The sequence below is a fragment of the Phalacrocorax carbo genome, chromosome 2, assembly GCF_963921805.1.
Source record: "Phalacrocorax carbo chromosome 2, bPhaCar2.1, whole genome shotgun sequence".
Taxonomy (NCBI): Eukaryota; Metazoa; Chordata; class Aves; order Suliformes; family Phalacrocoracidae; genus Phalacrocorax; species Phalacrocorax carbo.
Window position 1 is genome coordinate 126895211 of NC_087514.1, and position 18180 is coordinate 126913390.

General features: G+C 39.6%; 1 protein-coding gene across 3 annotated transcripts in view; it reads left to right on the plus strand.

The window, feature by feature from the left end:
* ZNF385D (zinc finger protein 385D) overlaps window positions 1-18180 on the plus strand; it is a 437843-nt gene that overhangs the window by 408680 nt on the left and 10983 nt on the right. For all 3 annotated transcript variants that reach the window (XM_064444281.1, XM_064444280.1, XM_064444282.1), the window contains one exon: window positions 17522-17755. In XM_064444281.1, coding sequence (XP_064300351.1) covers window positions 17522-17755 — 234 coding nt within the window. The remainder of the gene's footprint in view (window positions 1-17521; window positions 17756-18180) is intronic.

The window sequence follows — 18180 nt, forward strand, 5'->3', positions numbered from 1 at the left end:
AAGAACAATTTATCTTGTCCCATTTTTGGTGCTACATATAGAAAAATTCTGATTTGTGGTCTCAGCCTGCATTTGAACAAACAAGCAGAGTAACTGGGACTCTGGTACTGCAAATTCAGCCCATAGTGATTGGGGAGTGCAATCACTCTTGGTGATTGCTTTGGGGAGGACTTGATTATGTCATGTCTTAGGCCAGTATTATCAGTAGCAAACTTAGCAGAATCACTGCAGTAACGTATCCTACTAAATCATACCTATCATACTAAATCAGCAAAATTGCATACAGATTACTTCTCGAGTTTTAGTGATTACTTTTGATACGATTTAAGGAATGTTTTAGGTCATGAAATGTATTCAGAGGATATCTTGGCAGTCACAGAAATTATGTAATCAGCTCGCAAGAGACTTTCACCTATGTGCAATGGAATGAGAAGCCTGGTTTTTTATTTATAAGCTGTATCATTGAGGGAAATGTGCTAGCTGGGTGTGCCCTAAAAAGCCTAGTAGGGTTAATTTCAAAGATTTTTTTAAAAACACTAATTATTCTAATATTTTGCTAAAACTTGCTTTTCCTGGGATGTAAATTGTTATGAGGCATTTTTTTCAGTATGCCTGTAGAGCACAGAAGAGATCTTTATCAGACTCATTTCATTTGGCACTGTGTCAGCTGCACATTTGGATTGATTAAGAGTATTAATAAATTTAGATAAAAGAATTGATAATCAGCTATCCATCTGCAGATTTCTTGGCATTAGGCACAGATAGGTTAGATTTGCAATTCCCCTGTCCACATTGCCTATCCTTTTTAATTCTGCCCTATCTGCTGACATTTGAAACAGCTGTTGCAGCCTGAAGTCACAAAAAGAAAGATGTTACCAAGCATGGATGCTTTCCAGTCCAATCATATTTATTTTTGTAGAATTAGTGAAAAGCTTAAGTCTGCAGAAAGATAGATTGATCAGTTGACCAAGTTGTGATTAACGCATTAGAAAAACCTGCTTGCTAGCTTTCAAGTTCATGCACTGAATGATTTAAACTATGACTGTTCCTCCAGAGGGAAAAGATACATTCACAAGCCTTGCTTATGTGCTTGCAATGAACCTAGAAATGTAAACTGTGATGCAAACTATGCAATAGAAGAAACTGGAAGGTTGAAATCAGTATACAGAGTTTGTCCAAAGCTGGGTAAGTTCTCTGAGATTCTGCCCAGGACAACAATGTTGGAAGAAATCCCATGTGCAGTCACAATCTTACTAATATGGGGCTGGAATGTCGGTAATCGTGGGCTATGTCTTTAGATCCCAAAAGATCTATTGCAAAATCCCTTTTATGAGACTTTTTCACAAAGTTTGCTGTTGCAAAAGCAATTTATCTTGTTCCATTTTTTGGTGCTACATGTAGAAAACTTCTGATTTGTGAACTCAACCTGCATTTGAACAAACAAGCAGAATAACTGAGACTCAGTCCATTCTCTGCCCTGCCTATATTTGTGCTTGGGATTACCCTGACCCATGTACAGAGCCTTGCACTTGGCCTTATTGAACTTCTTGAGGTTCGCACGGGCCTACCTCTCATGCCTCTCAAGGTCCCTCTGGATGGTATCCCTTCCCTCAAGTGCATTGACTGCACCACACAGCTTAGTGTCGTCAGCAGACTTGCTGAGGGTGCACTCAATCCCACTGTCCATGTTGCCGACAAAGATGTTAAACAGCACTGGCCCCAGTACCGACCCCTGAAGAATGCCACTCGTCACTGGTCTCCATTTGGACATTGAGCCGTCAACCACAAGTCTTTGAGTACGACCATCCAGCCAATCCCTTATCCACCAAGAGGTACATCCATAAAATCTATGTCTCTCCAATTTAGAGACAAGGATATTATGTGGGACAGTGTCAAATGCTTTGCATAAATCCTGGTAGAAAGGATCAGTTGCTCTTCCCTTATCCACCAACACTCTAACCCCGTTATAGAAGGTCACCAAATTGTCAGGCAAGATTTGCTCTTGGTGAAGCCATGTTGGCTGTCACCAGTCACCTCCTTTTTTCCCATGTCCCTTAACATAGTTTCCAGGAGGATCTGCTCCGTGATCTGGCCACACACAGAGCTGAGACTGACTAGCCTGTCATACCCTGGGTCTTCCTCTTGTCCCTTTTTAAAAATGGGGTTTATGTTTCCCCTTTTCCAGTCAGTGGGAACTTCACTGGACTGCCATGAATTCTCAAATATGATGGATAGTGGCTTAGCAACTTCATCCGCCAGTTCCCTCAGGACCCACGGATGCATCTCATCAGATCCCATGGACTTGGACACCTTCAGGTTCCTTAGATGGTCTCAGACCTGATCTTCTCCTACAGTGGGTGGTTCTTTACTCTCCCAGTCCCTGCCTTTGCCTTCTGTGGTTTGGGTGGTGTGACTTGAGCACTTGCCAGTGAAGACTGAGGCAAAAAAGTCATCAAGTACCTCAGCCTTCTCCATATCCTGGGTAATCAGGTCTCCTGTTTCCTTCCAGAGAGGGCCCACATTTTCCCTAGTCTTCCTTTTATCACCAATGTACCTGTAGAAGCTTTTCTTCTTGCCCTTGACATCTCTGGCCAGACTTGATTCTATCAGGGCTTTAGTTTTCCTAACCTGATCCCTGGCTGTTTGAACAATTTCTCAGTATTCCTCCCAGGCCACCTGTCCTTACTTCCACCCTCTGTAAGCCTCCATTTAGTGGTTGAGATTACCCAGGAGCTCCTTGTTCCTCCATGCAGGCCTCCTGGTGTTTTTGCCTGACTTTCTCTTTGTTGGGATGCAGTGCTCCTGATCTTGGAGGAGGTGATCCTTGAATATTAATGTTTCACTATTACCTGGACATGCAAGAGATCATATATCTGTGTGCTATATAGTAAATAGACTTGGGAAGCACAGTACAGTAACTTTCTGGGAAAACTGGTGGAAGGCTTATTTTAAAGCCAAATGCTTCAAAACCCTTCAATTTTCCATGTATATTATAAATATGATATATTCAACAAGAGCAAGTGCAGGGTCCTGCACCTGGGGAGGAACAACCCCATGCACCAGTACAGGTTGGGGGCTGACCTTCTGGAAAGCAGCTCTCCCGAGAAGGACCTGGGAGTGCTGGTGGACAGCAAGCTGACCATGAGCTGGAAATATGCCCTCATGGCCAAGACAGCCAACGCTGTCTTGGGCTGCATGAAAACGTGTGTGGCCAGCAGGTTGAGGGAGATTATCCTCCCCCTCTACTCCACCATAGTGAGACCACATCTGGAGTACTGTGTCCAGTTCTGGGCTCCCCAGTTCAAGAAAGACAGGGAACTACCAGAGAGAGTCCATCAAAGAGCGACAAAGATGATCAGGGGACAGGAGCATCTCTCTTATGAGGCAAGGCTGAGAGACCTGGGTTTGTTCAGCCTGGAGAAGAGAAGACTGAGGGGGGAATCTTTTCAGTGCTTATAAATATCTAAAGAGCGGATGTCAAGAGGATGGGCCTGGACTCTTTTCAGTGGTGCCCAAGGATGGGGCAAGGGGCACAAGTTGGAACACAGGAAGTTCCACCTAAATATGAGAAATAAACTTATTTACTGTGAGGGTGAATGGAGCAGTGGAAGAGGCTGCCCAGGGAGGCTGTGGAGTCTCCTTCCCTGGAGACATTCAAAACCTGCCTGGACACAGTCCTGTGCCCCTTGCTCTAGGTGTGCCTCCTCAAGTAGGTGGATTGGACATATGATCTCCAGAGGTCCCTTCCAACCCCTACCATTCTGTGATTCTGTGATTTAAGTTGCACTAGTAAAATTATTTTCATGTTAATTTCACATTTTTTAATTTGTGGGGGAGGGGAGGTAATGTGTAGCCATTTGAAGAGGAGGGAGGCAGCAAGGTTTTTGCTAATGGTTTCATGGTGGAAGCCTGGCTTTGTTGCTTTGGGCATTTTTCCCACCTTCTTGTTTTCCATTTCACAAAAAAAATCTTACAGTTGTACAAGTGTATGCATTTTTTTTTTTTTTTTATGGTCATGGATCAAGATGTGACAATTTATAGTTTCAGTTGATCTACAGTTCAGAGGCCTTGAGAGAGAGGAACCAGTATCCTTTTTTCTGGTCAATTTACAGCCTTTTTCTCCCACTCGCCAAAAAAAAATTTTACAAATCTATATAGATGTATTACCTAAGACTGGAGCTAAAGTACCACTATAACCAATTGGCTTACAAGGTCACAACTGACGCAGGTTTTCTGAAGGAGAGCTTAAGCAAGCTCTCTGCCTTCCTGCCAAATGGATAATACATAAGCAGTATGTAAGGCAACTCTTTGTATAAGCATTGGCTAGATTCTTTACATTGTGTATTAATAATTTGTAGTTTTCATAAATGAAAACACTGAAATTATCAAAAAGGCCAAAACCTGCATTTCATGGTTTGTATTGCCATTTCAGGGACTGGCATATTTGAAGTTTTGTTTCAGAAGAAAAGTGCTGTCCTTTTTCACAACCTGCGCTGAGTTTTCCAAAATGCTGTGTGATGCAAAGCGATCCTAAGTAAAGCCATTTGTAATTTTGTTTGTATGCTATGGTAGCAACCTTAGGATCCTGAGAACTCAGCTAATGTAGTATATCAGTGCTAAAGAGATGCTTAAATGCTCTTGTATTGGATGCTGCTGAAGCTGAAGGATGTTCAGAAGTATGTTGTTGCAGCTGCTGTTATTTTACTAATGCAGTCATACTACAACTGCTTTCCAAGATTTTTGAACGCTAAATCAAAGAACTCAATTGTTAATTCTATATTTTTCATCCGAATAACAATTTTTAAGTGCAGTAGGTTTCCCCTGAAAAAATTTGAAAAATGTAATCATGATGTTATTATTTTCTAGTTATTAAGGAGGAGTAAGCAAGAGAAGGTAAAATACATTCTTCATCATAAAAAAATCCCAGCCCTCCAGCAATTGCCCAGACCTTACAGAGGATTATTCTGGTTTTTTTTTTTTATTGTGTGCTCCAGTTACTACTATTTTTTCCCTGTTCTCTATGTATTCTGCTCCTCAGTAGGTGTTTTAACTAGAATTGTTGAGATAAGATCTGATGGCATTATAGAAGTGCTAAAAATATTACTTTTTATGAAGGAAAAGTGGATTTTAAAGAAAAGTCACTAATGTGAAACTGAGTGAAGGTGTGGCTGTGGAATGGTGACCTGACTGTTGCAGATGTGTGACACTTCAAACTTGCATGTTCATTAACAAATAATTATATGGCTGAAAGGCTGCTGAGGCAGGCAAATTGCACCTATTCACCTAAATACTGTGTAAACATGAATATGAAAATTACATTCAGTTATTCATAAAATGGCTGCAAATGAGGGCACCTTTCAAATATCTGGGCTTGTATTGGTGCTTTCATGCACTCTTATATATTTTTCTCTGTTATAGTGTAAATGGGAGAGAGATATGACAGAATGAAAACTAAGGAACCAGCAGAATAGTATAATATGCTCCTAAAGAGAACTTTTATTTTCTCTCTTTCTCTTTTCTAAGGGCTAATGCTGGGTCTGAATTATGTCAGATCTAGTGATGTCTGAATAACTGTCATGTACAAGAAAGGAAAAAAATTTAACAGAGGGAGCTAGGGTATGATCTTGTGAGTGGTGTAGTATTTGCAGCCACATTTAGAAGGGAAGCTGAAACCACTTTTGTTGCTACTGTGTTATGTTGTTAGGGAAAGAGCTGCATACAAAGGAAAATGTGGTACATGTAGAGAACGACAATTTGGGTTTACCAAAGAAATTAATAAAAAAAACCTGTAATTTTGCTCATTAATATCCTCCCCTACTGGAAAACAAAATGTGAAAAGACCAACCATTACAGAACTAGCACAGTTTGCAATTATTAGCAGCTCTGCTCCTGTTGCATAGGGCTGTTTTCTTCAAATGTCCCTCCATGACATTTCTTCTGAACAGACTGTAGTTCTCACTTTGCCTATGACTAATCGCCTAAGAGTCACACCGCTTACAACGTAGCTACCTTCATTCAGCTTTACAGAACTTTTGTCTTTGCAAGTATTGGACAATACCATCCAATAAATTAACTATGTCACTATGAGTATTAATGTATGTCACTTATAGTTTTCCAGATAATATAGGCCTTTAGTATCAGCCTTACAATAAAATGTATAAGAGAAGGTGAAAGCATAGCAAGAATTAAATGCCTCATGTGAGATCCTGCAAATATTTGCTGAACCTAGTCTTATGCTGTCATTTTGATGCTAATATCCATTAATATGCAGCTGCTTTCTTCTTCTGCCACTGCAAACTAAGAGCAGTCATTTCCTTATTAAGGTCTAGTCTGCTAGCTTGGTGTCCTAAAATGCAAACCCATTGTTGTTTTATGTGTAATTGGTTAAATCAAATAATATATTTGATTCTATAAGCCTTAGCACTCAGAGTGATATCTGTGAATGATGCCATTATAAAATACATTTGTGATTTTCATTGTTCAATTGTGTGCAAAAGACTTTATATAATTCACCAGAAAAATACCTTTGGGCTAGGGAAGCACCTCTCCTTTCATTTTGATTTTGTGGAGAGTGTGCATGCTAAAATAATGGTATTGACTAGATAAGCATCCCAAATAGCAAAGCACTGATAACCTCTCTGCTGGGTATGTGTGGATGGTGACAGGGAGGGCCACTAGAAGAGACCAAAAGAGTTGTTTCACTCTCTTCTGACAAAGAGGAAATTTTATGAGAGTGAACTCACTAAATGACTGAAGCAGACAGGCTTCTCTTGCTCTTTGTCTAATCCCAGGACCAGCCATCCAAACTCACTGTGGTTTACTTAACATGTTGCTTCTGCCAACTAACGTAATTAAACTAATAGTTTAGTTGGTAGCAGGCTGCCTGAAGGGAAAGGAAAGACTGACACATGGTAGCCAACAGAGACCGATAGCGTTGCGCAAAATAATTGTTCTATTGTAAAAAAAAGTAAGAAAAAGCAAAACAAAACCTGTAAATCATGCCAAGAACTATGATGGCAACAAGTTATTTAGAAATTGCTGATCTGGATTGTTTGTGCAACTCTCTGTAAACATCATTCAATGTATTTAACAGTAATGATGGCACAGGGTGTTTCGTAAGACCTTTGTTTCAGTCCTAGCCCAGAAGTGACCTGTGTTGGGTTAGAGAGGGGAAGGAGTAGAAGGGATGCAGGCAATAGTAGGAATGTTTATTTTAGATGATGGAACCTCCTGGAGAGGTAAGAGCAAGATAAACAGATGGTCATAGTAACTGCAATTGTGGGTAGTAGAAGACCCTTTCAGGGAATGTCTGGAAACTGAAATTTCCTTTTCCCAGATCTCACCTGGGTACCACTCTTGGGATGTGCCTGTCAATTTATGAAACATGTTACCAACAGTATGTGATCAGCCAAAGGAAAAATTCCTTGTAAAAAGCATTGGACTGAGGAGACCTACTAAAAATCTAAATTGGATAGCAGAAAAGTCAAAACACTTATTTACTCTAAAGACTGAGAACAATAGCATTACCATCTCCTGTTCTTTTTTCTCATCAATTCCTTGTGAAATTTGTTCATTCAAAATTTGGGCATTTTGTATCTCAACTACTTATGGAAGAGCAGGTGGTTGTAAGGAAGCCATTGCTGATCAGTCCACAGGACACATCTGCTACAAGCTCTACTTACAGTGCACTCCAAGACAGATGTCTGAAAGAATGTATGTATTCTCACTGCTCTCCCTGCCTTCACTCCGCTGAAAAGAGTTTTACAGTTACAACAGATGCTTGTACAGCTTCTGACAGTTCCTATGTTAGATACAACATTAGTTTATTGCCGAAAACAGCTTTACTAGCTCAATGCTCTCCAGTAAAGAAAGTAAGCTGCTGTAAAGGGAATAACATTAATTATTCCTGGATTCAAGACAGGAGAATGCCATGACACATTACACTTACAAGGGCAATCAGAAGTCAGAGTTCTCAGAAATTCTGAGTTGGATTCCAGTTACTTTTATTTACTTCTAGGTTCTAGGACTATAAATCTGTTTTGAAACTTAAAGTTTAGATGGAAGTTTAAAAGAGGGCATTCAACCTGCTTAAAATGCAGAAAAACCCAACTCCCTGCTTAAAATGGAGAGCGATCCTATGCAATCTGCAGTGCAGTTCACTCATTCTTTCCTTGTTCCATTTGATTAATGAAAGCAATGTATTTTCTCTCCTTCTGCCAGTGATTAATACTTCTCCACACTTCTTTGTTTTTGCTGGCAGATTGCTGGGGGAGAGGTTCCACAGTAAATTGTTTTTGATATCAAGTTTTAAATAGGCTTTGCCAGCCTGCTTGTTTTGTGAAAAATATTTCTCGGTATCCAGTACTGTATAGCCCGGACTGTGTCTGCTCGATGTCTCTGTTAAAGAGAAGGTGAGTTTAGAAAAGCCCCTTTCAAAGCTCGCTTGCCTCACTATAGATGCTAGGAACTACAGGCCTGTCAGTCTCACTTCTGTGCCTGGCAAAATTATGGAGAAGATTATTCTGGGAGTTATTGAAAAACACCTGAAAGACAATGCAGTCATTGGTCCCAGCCAGCACGGGCTCATGAGGGGAAAGTCCAGCTTAACAAACTTAATTTCTTTCTATGACAAGGTTACCCACCTAGTTGACCAAGGGAAGCCAGTCGATGTGATCTCTTTGGATTTCAGTAAAGCTTTCGATACTGTCTCTCACAGTGTCCTCCTGAACAAAATATCCAGCAAAATTGGGAGGAGCTGTTGACACTCTTGAGGGCAAAGAGGCCCTGCAGAGAGATCTAGACAAATTAGAGAGCTGGGCAACCACCAGCCGTATGAAGTTTAACAAAGGCAAGTGCCAGATTTTGCAGCTGGGGCACGGCAACCCTGGATATACATACAGACTGGGGAATGAGAGGCTGGCGAGCAGCCCCACAAAGAGGGATCTGGGGACTCTGATCAACAGCAAGTTGAACGTGAGCCAAGAGTGTGCCCTGGCAGCCAAGAGGGCCAACCGTGTCCTGGGGTGCATCAAGCACTGTATTGCTAGCCAGTTGAAGGAGGTGATTGTCCAGCTCTACTCTGTGCTGGGGTGGCCTCACCTCAAGTACTGTGTGCAGTTTTGGGTGCCACAGTATATTAGGGATACAAAGCTACTAAAGAGTGTCCAGAGGAGGGCCACAAAGTTGGTGAAGGGTTTAGAGGGGAAGCCGTATGAGGAGCGGCTACAGCTTCCTCACAAGGGTAAGAGGAAGGGCAAGCGCTGATCTCTTCTCTCTCGTGACTAGTGATAGGACCCGAGGGAATGGCGGGAAGATGTGCCAGGGGAGGTTTAGGTTGGATATTAGGGAAAGGTTTTTCACCCAGAGTGTGGTGGAGTAGTGGAACAGGCTTCCCAGGGAAGTAGTCATGGCACCAAGCCTGACGGTATTCAAGAAGCATTTGGACAATGCCCTCAGACACGTGGTGTGAATTTCAGGGTTTTCCTATGCAGGGACAGGAGTTGGACGCGATGATCCTTGCAGGTCCCTTCCAACTCAGGAGATTCTATGATTCTATGATTCTGTGATGGTCCAAGGTGAAAGAGAGCAGTTGGCTGCCACTTCCTTCCGCATGTCTGCGGGGTAGGCATGTGAGGGCAGCAGGAGTAGCAGGAAGAGACTGAATCATGGTTACATACTGGCCTCAGTAACAGCAATTTGTTCTTCCAGGTACATGGCTTGAGTTAAAGCCCTAATGGGTGTTCAGGTGGGGAGGTAATACTTCAAAGCCATTGCTGTTAGTGATGCAGACAAAAGTTGCTCCCTGAATTCTCCTTGGGGAAGTAGTGCCTCCAGTACTGACTAGGTATAATTCATATCACCTAGACCTTGGTGGTGAGGCAGGGCCTATTTTTAAACATTATTTTGGACTACCGTCTACACTAGTGATTCACATGGTTCAAAGGGTGTTCCTGGACACGGGAATGCAACCATCCATTCATTTCCACTGCTACAGCTGTCTCTGGATGACTTCTGGCTGAAGCTAAATCTCCCAGATATCCCTGGGCAGAGTCTGGAGTTCAATATGAGCCAAGGAATGACAGGCGGTTCATGTGCAGCTGACCTGTTTTGGAGGATAAAAGAGTTTAATAATATGGATTGGGACTGCTGTGCACATGTTGGCCTCCATGCTGCAGAAAGGTACATTCAAGGCAAATTCATTTACTGTAGTATATCTTGCAGAACCTTTTTTTTTAGTGGGTTTTTAGTTTTTAAGGAATTGTTTTCAATTCCTCATTTTTTACTGGCAGTAAAATCAACTGATGCTCAATTTCTGCTCATGCGTTAAGATAAGCTACAAATATATTTTTGACTGTGTTTGTTTTTACTTAAAAGTTGGGAAATGCATACTGAAGCATGTGCAGATGTAAAAAACTGGTGGCAGTTTGCCAGCATAGCCCTTGATGCTGCCAAACATGAGAGACCTATGTATAGGATAATACAGCTTTCCTTCTATATATGTGATCAAACCACTATGTGCATGTTTTATTCCTTATCTTAAAAGCAATGCTTTACAATGCAGCCTCCAAAATAAAAATGTAACTATCAAAATGAAATCTAACACACTGCCTTATATATAACTTTCAAGTTAGAGTCAATGTAGAAAATGTGTTATTTTAGCAGGGCTGCTGAGCCTACAATCTGCAAAAATCCTCTTTGCACTTGACTGTGAGCTCCACCCTTTAAACAAACACTTTGTCCTGGTTTCAAATTGAATTTTTCACTACATGAGTCTCATTAATTAAATGGCAAGAGTAGCTTCAGCCAGCGACCCGTTCTTCCCCCTGCAGCTCCTTGTGCAAGACCCTTTTGCTCATAGTTGGTGAAAGCTGTTTTTCTTCTGCTTGGCTGAGGGGAAATCTATACGGTAGGAAGGACAGCTCAGTTCCCAAACCCAGTCATTACTTGGGTTGCTTAAAATAACTCCAAAAATAAATGGTTTCTTCTCATCGTCTCCTTTCCTTCTAGTCACGTTTTTGTCAGCTACATTTGCCTTGAGAACCCAAAACGCAGACATTTCCCTACCTTCCTCCTTCCCTTTCTTCAGGTCTTTTACCCCCAGCTGTTGCTGTTGCTGCCAGCTCCGTTCAATTAACCTCAACAGGAATGCAGTCATCCCTCTGCGGTTAATCCTGTTCAGGATTAATGAACTGTGCTTTAAACCAAGGGAACTTCTAGTAAAAATTAGGTATCATTTCATTAGAAAATTGAGTAGTGCTAATTAATGAAGAAGGTCATTTTAGGACTTAGCAGGATTGAGTTTAACTGGATAAAAAAAATCCGCAGAGCAAATATGTGAAGTTTGCCACTTTCTCTTCACTCTGACTCTCTCTGTAGGCACCTTTTGTCACCACATGTCCTGTTTTCTGTCTCCCTCGCATCAGGTCACCATCAAGGCATGTCACTGGGAAGCAGGATGTAGAGGCAGCAGTAAAACAAGGCCACTTGTTCTGGAGCCACTTGTTTCTCCATCCTTTGTTTCTGAGTGATAAACACTGTGTATAATGTGATCTATTTAAGTGTTAAAAAAACAGGGGCTGGTCGAAATACTGAGGTCATTGCATCTCTAGTTACTAACCAAGAAAATTCGTGGCATTTGGTTTTCAGGCTGGTCCTAGGAAAGTTTGCAGTCCTTCAGTTTCTCAGTAGCGCTTGTTCTGAACATTTGAGCAAAGGCTTGGACAATACCTTAGATATGTTCAGCCTTTCACTTTCTGGATATCAAAAGCAAACACCTAGATAAAGCAAAGTAACAAGGAACTTTAGCAAGAAAATGACTGACAAGCCAGGGCAGTGACAGGGGAAGGGAGAAAAAAGAGAGAGAAGAAGGGGAATAGCTGGTGTTTAAAAAACCAAGATCATAAGAGACAGCTCATCAAAAATTTTCAAATACTGTTCCTGATTGTTCATAAACAGCTTTGTTTATTACTTCAAGGCTCTTGACTCTTCCATTATGCCATATTAATTATTATCCATCCTGTAAAAGATCAGGTAAATATCATGATTTCCAATACTTCCTGTCACTTCACTGAAGGAGGTCTTATCATAAAGTAATGAATTACACAACTGTCATTCAGATATTTTGATCTTTTATACCAAAAAACCTGTGATGTACAGAGTTAACTCTCTAAACCATGTTCTTGCAAGTAGTTTTTTCTTACAAAAAATTACATGGGTCCTTCTAAGTTCTAAAAATATACTTCTGACTCTCCAAGTAAAAGATATCCATTCTGGGAAGGATATATCTATAAAAAATAAATTGAATCCAGGTTTTGAATGTAGAACTAAGTATAATGACCGGAATTTTCATAATACGATACCAAAAGAATTTTCTGTACAATATATTGTAATGGGCCAAATATCCACCAACCACAAAATATGCAAGTTTGTATTCTGCACATATGAAGGGGGAGGAGTCGATACATTTGAGTCAAAGTTCCTCAATGTGTTTTTAGTGCCAGAGTTAGCTAATGTGCTTATGTTTTAGCATGTGAGTACAGAAAGTCAGCCAAGCACAAAAAAAGTCACTTGCAGTTATTTTTGGGACGGTACCTTGTTTTTTATATACTCCACTGTTATATTTTTAGATTCAAAAGAAATTACCTCTTAGCTTCAAATGTAATTACCACAGAGGACGGGATTTTCAAAGCAGCCCAAGGAAACTGAGGACCGGGTTCTTAGTAGGTAGGAAAATATGCTGAGACTCTTTTGAACATGCCAGTATCAAGCATCCGTACAGGAGCATTCTGTTACTTGATGCAGGTTTGCTATGAGCAAGCCAGCTGACAACATTTTTGCAATACTAAGAAGTCTTATAGTATAGTGAAATATTTCATATCAAGTTATGTTTGTCATGAGAAAGAATGTGCTTTCCAGTTTCTGCGGGACGGGGGTTGTTTTGGGTTGTTTTTTCCTGGACAGCATTATGGGCCAATTGCTTAATCCTTTTATGTTAAAGGCAAGGTTTGATTTGAACGAGACCAGAATGCATGGGTATGTGCTAAATCAGATATTATTAAACATGTGCCACTTGAGATTGCAGAAATAAAAACACCCTCCTAAATAGCTGTGACTTGTTTGAAGTCAGAGCACTTTTCTTTCTGTGGGTCTATTTATAGTTTCAGGATAAGAAATTCTTATGCTTAGTAGCAGGAACTGATGAGTGAGACTTCCACATACTCAGAAGAAAATAATGAGTTGTAATTTTCTGTTTCTTCAGCCTAAAGAAAATTCATGAGTCTTGTAGCTGGGATATAAAATTAATCCTGCTTACTTAGGAGGACCTTAATCACACACTTGCAGTTTTCTACTTGAACTATGGTATCTGTAGTACCCAAAGGAGTCAATTCTCACCAAATGTTTTTCATCTGGCTTTGTCTTGTTAAAATAAATCTTTGATTTTTGCCAGTGCCAAAGATTAGATTTTAATGTAATTTTTTTTGTATGTTTAATTTTTATTCTGTTGCTATATTAAGACCAGGAACACAAATGGATTATTGTGAGTCCTGAAGTGTTCCCTTTTTTGCTGCTGGAGTCCAGTTCCATACAATATTAACAATCAGCTTCTATGCCAAAGCCAAGCAGTGACAGTTGCAATAATGAATATTTGCTGCAGGCCACTGGTATGAAAATAGCACAATGCTGCAAGCCTGCGTCACCAGAAACAAATCTTCCATTTGACTGTGACTGAATTTCCAGCTTGATTTTAGATCATTTATTATTGAAATAGTTCTTAAAGTACTGTCATAATATAACGTTAAGAAATGCTGATTCAGTCTTCAAGGCATCAATTCAAATGCCTTCCTACTCCTTTTTGGTGTTTGGTGGGTGTTTTTTTGTTTGTTTGTTTTGTTGGTTTGTTTGTTTTAATCCCTTATACCTTTAATGCTGTACCCTTTATTTAGGGTACTGAACTATGTACAGGCAGCAACACTGTAATACATTCAGAGAGATGCATGCTGGTTAGGTTAGAAGTTCTGGTGAGAAGAGGATTTGAATTCCTTCTTGGTAAGCTTACTTGACAGCTTTTAGAACGTTTTCTCCTTAATTTCTGCAGATAATTCTAAACTTGATATGAGGAGGAACAGCTTTGCATCTTTAAATGTGTCATGGTTTTTACATGGTGAACTTGGATGGTGTTTTCTTGTATATGTTTTGATGTCAATATATTTGTGTTCGTGGAGCATGTATTAATATAGGGCACCTTTTGAAGGAGCAGAATATATGCAGCGAACTGATTTTTTGTTGTTGTTGAAGAATTTGCTGATGACATTTACCATTTTTAGTTTAATTTTTATATGCAATGCTGCTTTCACACATGCATATCAAAATACCCTCAAAAGGACTGACATAATTGATTGTATTTTCATATGTAATTACATAGTGAAATATTACATCAACACAGATATAGGAGATCAGATATTTGAAGTAGAATAAAATCTGCAGTTATTTAACTTTTTTTGTGTGTGTTATTGCCTCAGGTTTTCCTATGGAAAATAAAGAAATTATGATCTATATTTTGCCTAGGGCAAAAAACTGACCCTTGCACTGCAAAGCTGGCACTGGTGATTGATGTACATATCTAATTTCCTGCAAGATTCAAATGAGCACCAACACTGCCATCAATCCTGAGAGAATGTTAATGTCTTCTTTTTCTTTTTCTTCCCTCTCCCTGATGCCATCTGCCCTCTGCCTTCCTTTTCACCAGGAAAGTATATTACCTAGACCTGCTACAGTCCAGTAGTACCAGGATGGAGAAACTGAAGTTTTAAAAGCAGTGTTATGTACTGCTGGGAGTGGGCTTTTGAGGAAAATAATTTCACTGCAGAAACTTCCAACTGAAGAAAGCCAACATCGGCACAGATTCTCTGGAATGGGAAAGGAGTGACTAGTTAAATGTATAATTTTGTGGACAGATCTACAAAGGCTTCATTTGCTTATCAGTTTCCCAACAAAAGGCTTAATATTTCAAAATAATATTTTTCTTTTGAAACATTATTGTTGGTCTGTTAAAAAAATATGAACAGAATGTTCAGCAAGTTAACATCATTCCTTCTGGATCAATATATGACATCCCCAGTACCTTTGGGATATAACCACCTCCAGACTCATGCTCAGAAAAAAAACCACTTTAATTAGACTGTAAGCAGGACTTTATTTTTGCTATATGCCTTAATGCCTGGCAATATGTAGAATATCCACATGACAAACTACTTGCTTGGTTTTATGAATAATAATTTTTAAAAACCCTCTGGGAGAATACGTAGAGGCATTACAAAATACACAATGTATAGAAATTAATAGGGCTTGATGGGTCCTATTCCCACTGACTGAAAGGCGTTCATACCTGGGTTGCTGTTGCAGATATTTGTTTAGCCAGTTCTAAGTCCTCCAGTAGGCAATATTTCTAGAATCTCTGGAGGCAGGCTATTCTCAGGCCTTACAAGCTTTAATATTAGAAAGAATTTCCTGATGTCTAATCTAAGCCTCTCTTGCTCCAATCCAGTAGTCCTTGTCCTATTAGGAGGGATCAGGCAGAAGAGCTTATTCTCTTACTTTTAGCTACCTTCTACAGATACAAAAAATGTTGTCAGTGTTCACCCTTCATCTTCTATATTCATCGTCCATATTTTCTAAACCTCTAATTTGTTTTGGCCTTATCCCTTGCAACCCTTCTCTTATTGGTTTGCATTTGTATTGCGGCTGGATTAACTACAAAGCAAGTAATTGATAATTTTTGATGTTGCAGTCCCCAGGCTGGACATAGGGCCTCCAGTGCTGATTAGAGGAGAAAAAAATAAGTCATAAATCTTTCACTTTGCACTTCCAATATGGTGGGGACCGTTTTCATAACATGATGATATAAGACATCTGTGTTCATCTTGTTACTTGCTACTGAAAGCTTTTTCTGGAAAAAGAAACAAACCAACCAATCCAAAATCAATCAATCAATCAAACAAACAAAAGCAATAGCAATACTGAGGCTGTTCTTCATCCTGTTTTAATAGATGATTTAATATAGATTTAATAGTTAATCCTACTGAGTGTGGATTCCTGCAATTGCCTTTACTGAAAAGCATCTAATTTTCTAGACTGTTTCTCCAATGCATTAAAATTATTTTGAATCATGTCTCCCAGTGTGTTTGAACTTGCTCCCAGTTTGAAATTGTCTTTTAAGGTAATAGGTGTGTTCATCATTAAGAAATTGTTTAACGGTTTTAGTCTGAAACACACCTCTGCAGCATCAGTTGTGTCCCTCCTGCATCACAGCACATATTGAGATCTATAAGCCAAAAACTCTTATTTTGCCTATGCTAATAGATGGCAATTAATAAAGCACAGTACAGGTAGAGCGCCACTAATACAAAGGGATGTATGAATCCAAAATAAGCTGGCTATGTTGGAAAGTCCTCAATTCCAGGAGTATCTCAGAAAAGTAACTAAGATTTCTTATGGGGGAAGCTGCTACTCAGTAGGCTTAATATGACAACACTGCAAAGGCAGAACAGCTCCTGTCCCTTCTCTCCTTCTGTCCCTTACTTACCATCCTCTCCACTGGCTCAGTGCTGGATCTTACCATCCTCTACCCTGCTAAGTGCTTAACTACCAAATGATACTGCCATATCCAAATGTCACATATATATTACTCAAACCACCATAACATTGTGTATTTTCTGTCTCTTGGATTTGAAAACTACAGAAAAAGCACAAGTTCTTAGACGCAAGCACTAGATTTCCAGATTCAGCTATATAACATGCTTACAGTTTTTCCAAACATACCACTAATAAACAGAACAGAAATCTTATTAGTGTTTGTGTAGGTCTCAGATATAGAATGTTGTATGTTTAATTACTATTATTAGTATGTAATGTTAGTATGTAATGCATAGATAAATGTATACTGTGTTGTAATAATTACCTTCAATCATTTAACATTAGTTTTGGCTAATATCAAATGAAGTATCAATTTAACATTTTATTTCATCAGATATCAAGAACATACGATTATTTTCATTTTAGTTTTATTAGTACAGAATGTTAAAACATTAGCTTGGTTACTCAATCAGCGTAAGTATTATGCAGTACTACGGCAGTTTATGCATCTGAAGTGCTGCATATAAATTTTAACTGTCTATTGTACTGGTAATTTACACAACCTCTTTAGTGGATTATCTCTGAGTTGTACAGTACAGACTTAATGACCTGTCTTTTCAGTTTATGAATTCTGTATTTACTGGGTGTTAGCAGAATGCAGGAGACGGAATATGTGGCATTTTGATAAATGGGAGTACTGTATTTTGTAACTACACAAAATACAAAGAATAAGGTCAGATTTAGTTCATTACCATTAGTCAAACCATCACCAGCACGATCCAGCTCTCTGTGTGGTTGCAGCATTAGGATGCAAACAAGCAAATGCCAAAGGTCACAACCTTTCTTTTTCTTTTTTTTGTTTCCTTCCATCTCCTCTCTTTACCCACAGACGTTACCACAGGGACACCAGCAATATCAACGACGACAACCGTGGAAATCCGGAAGAGCAGTGTTATGACAACAGAAATCACCTCTAAAGTGGAGAAAATCCCCACGACAGCCACTAGCAGCACCACATGCCCTTCCGTTGAGACTGAGGAAGAAAAAGCAAAAAGACTGCTGTACTGTTCACTATGCAAAGTCGCTGTCAACTCTGCCTCGCAGCTGGAGGCGCACAACAGTGGTGAGATGGAGCAGTGCTTGCTTTCTTCCTTTTTTCCTTCTGTCTCAAGAGCTCTGCAATTATCTTTCCCTGAATAGATTAGATCTCTTGCAGCAGGGGACAAAGAGGTGGCAGAAAACTGGCAATTACATGGAATTCATTAACTATTAAAGAATAACAATGACAGGCAAAGAGGCTTTCATAAAGGAGGAAGAAGGAATTTTATTGCATGCAAGTTACCCGTTTTCTAACATTTTAGCTTTTGCAACTTCCGAACCTTATAGAGCTAAATGACAGCCCATGCTTCATTACCTTTGGTGTTCAGAGTTTGCATACTTTTGTTTGTGCTAGCTAGTAAACTGAGTATGAATGCCATTAGTTTTATTTGAAATCTAACAAATTAAGACTGAAAGAATCAGAGTTCTATGATGAGAGTCAGAATTCTT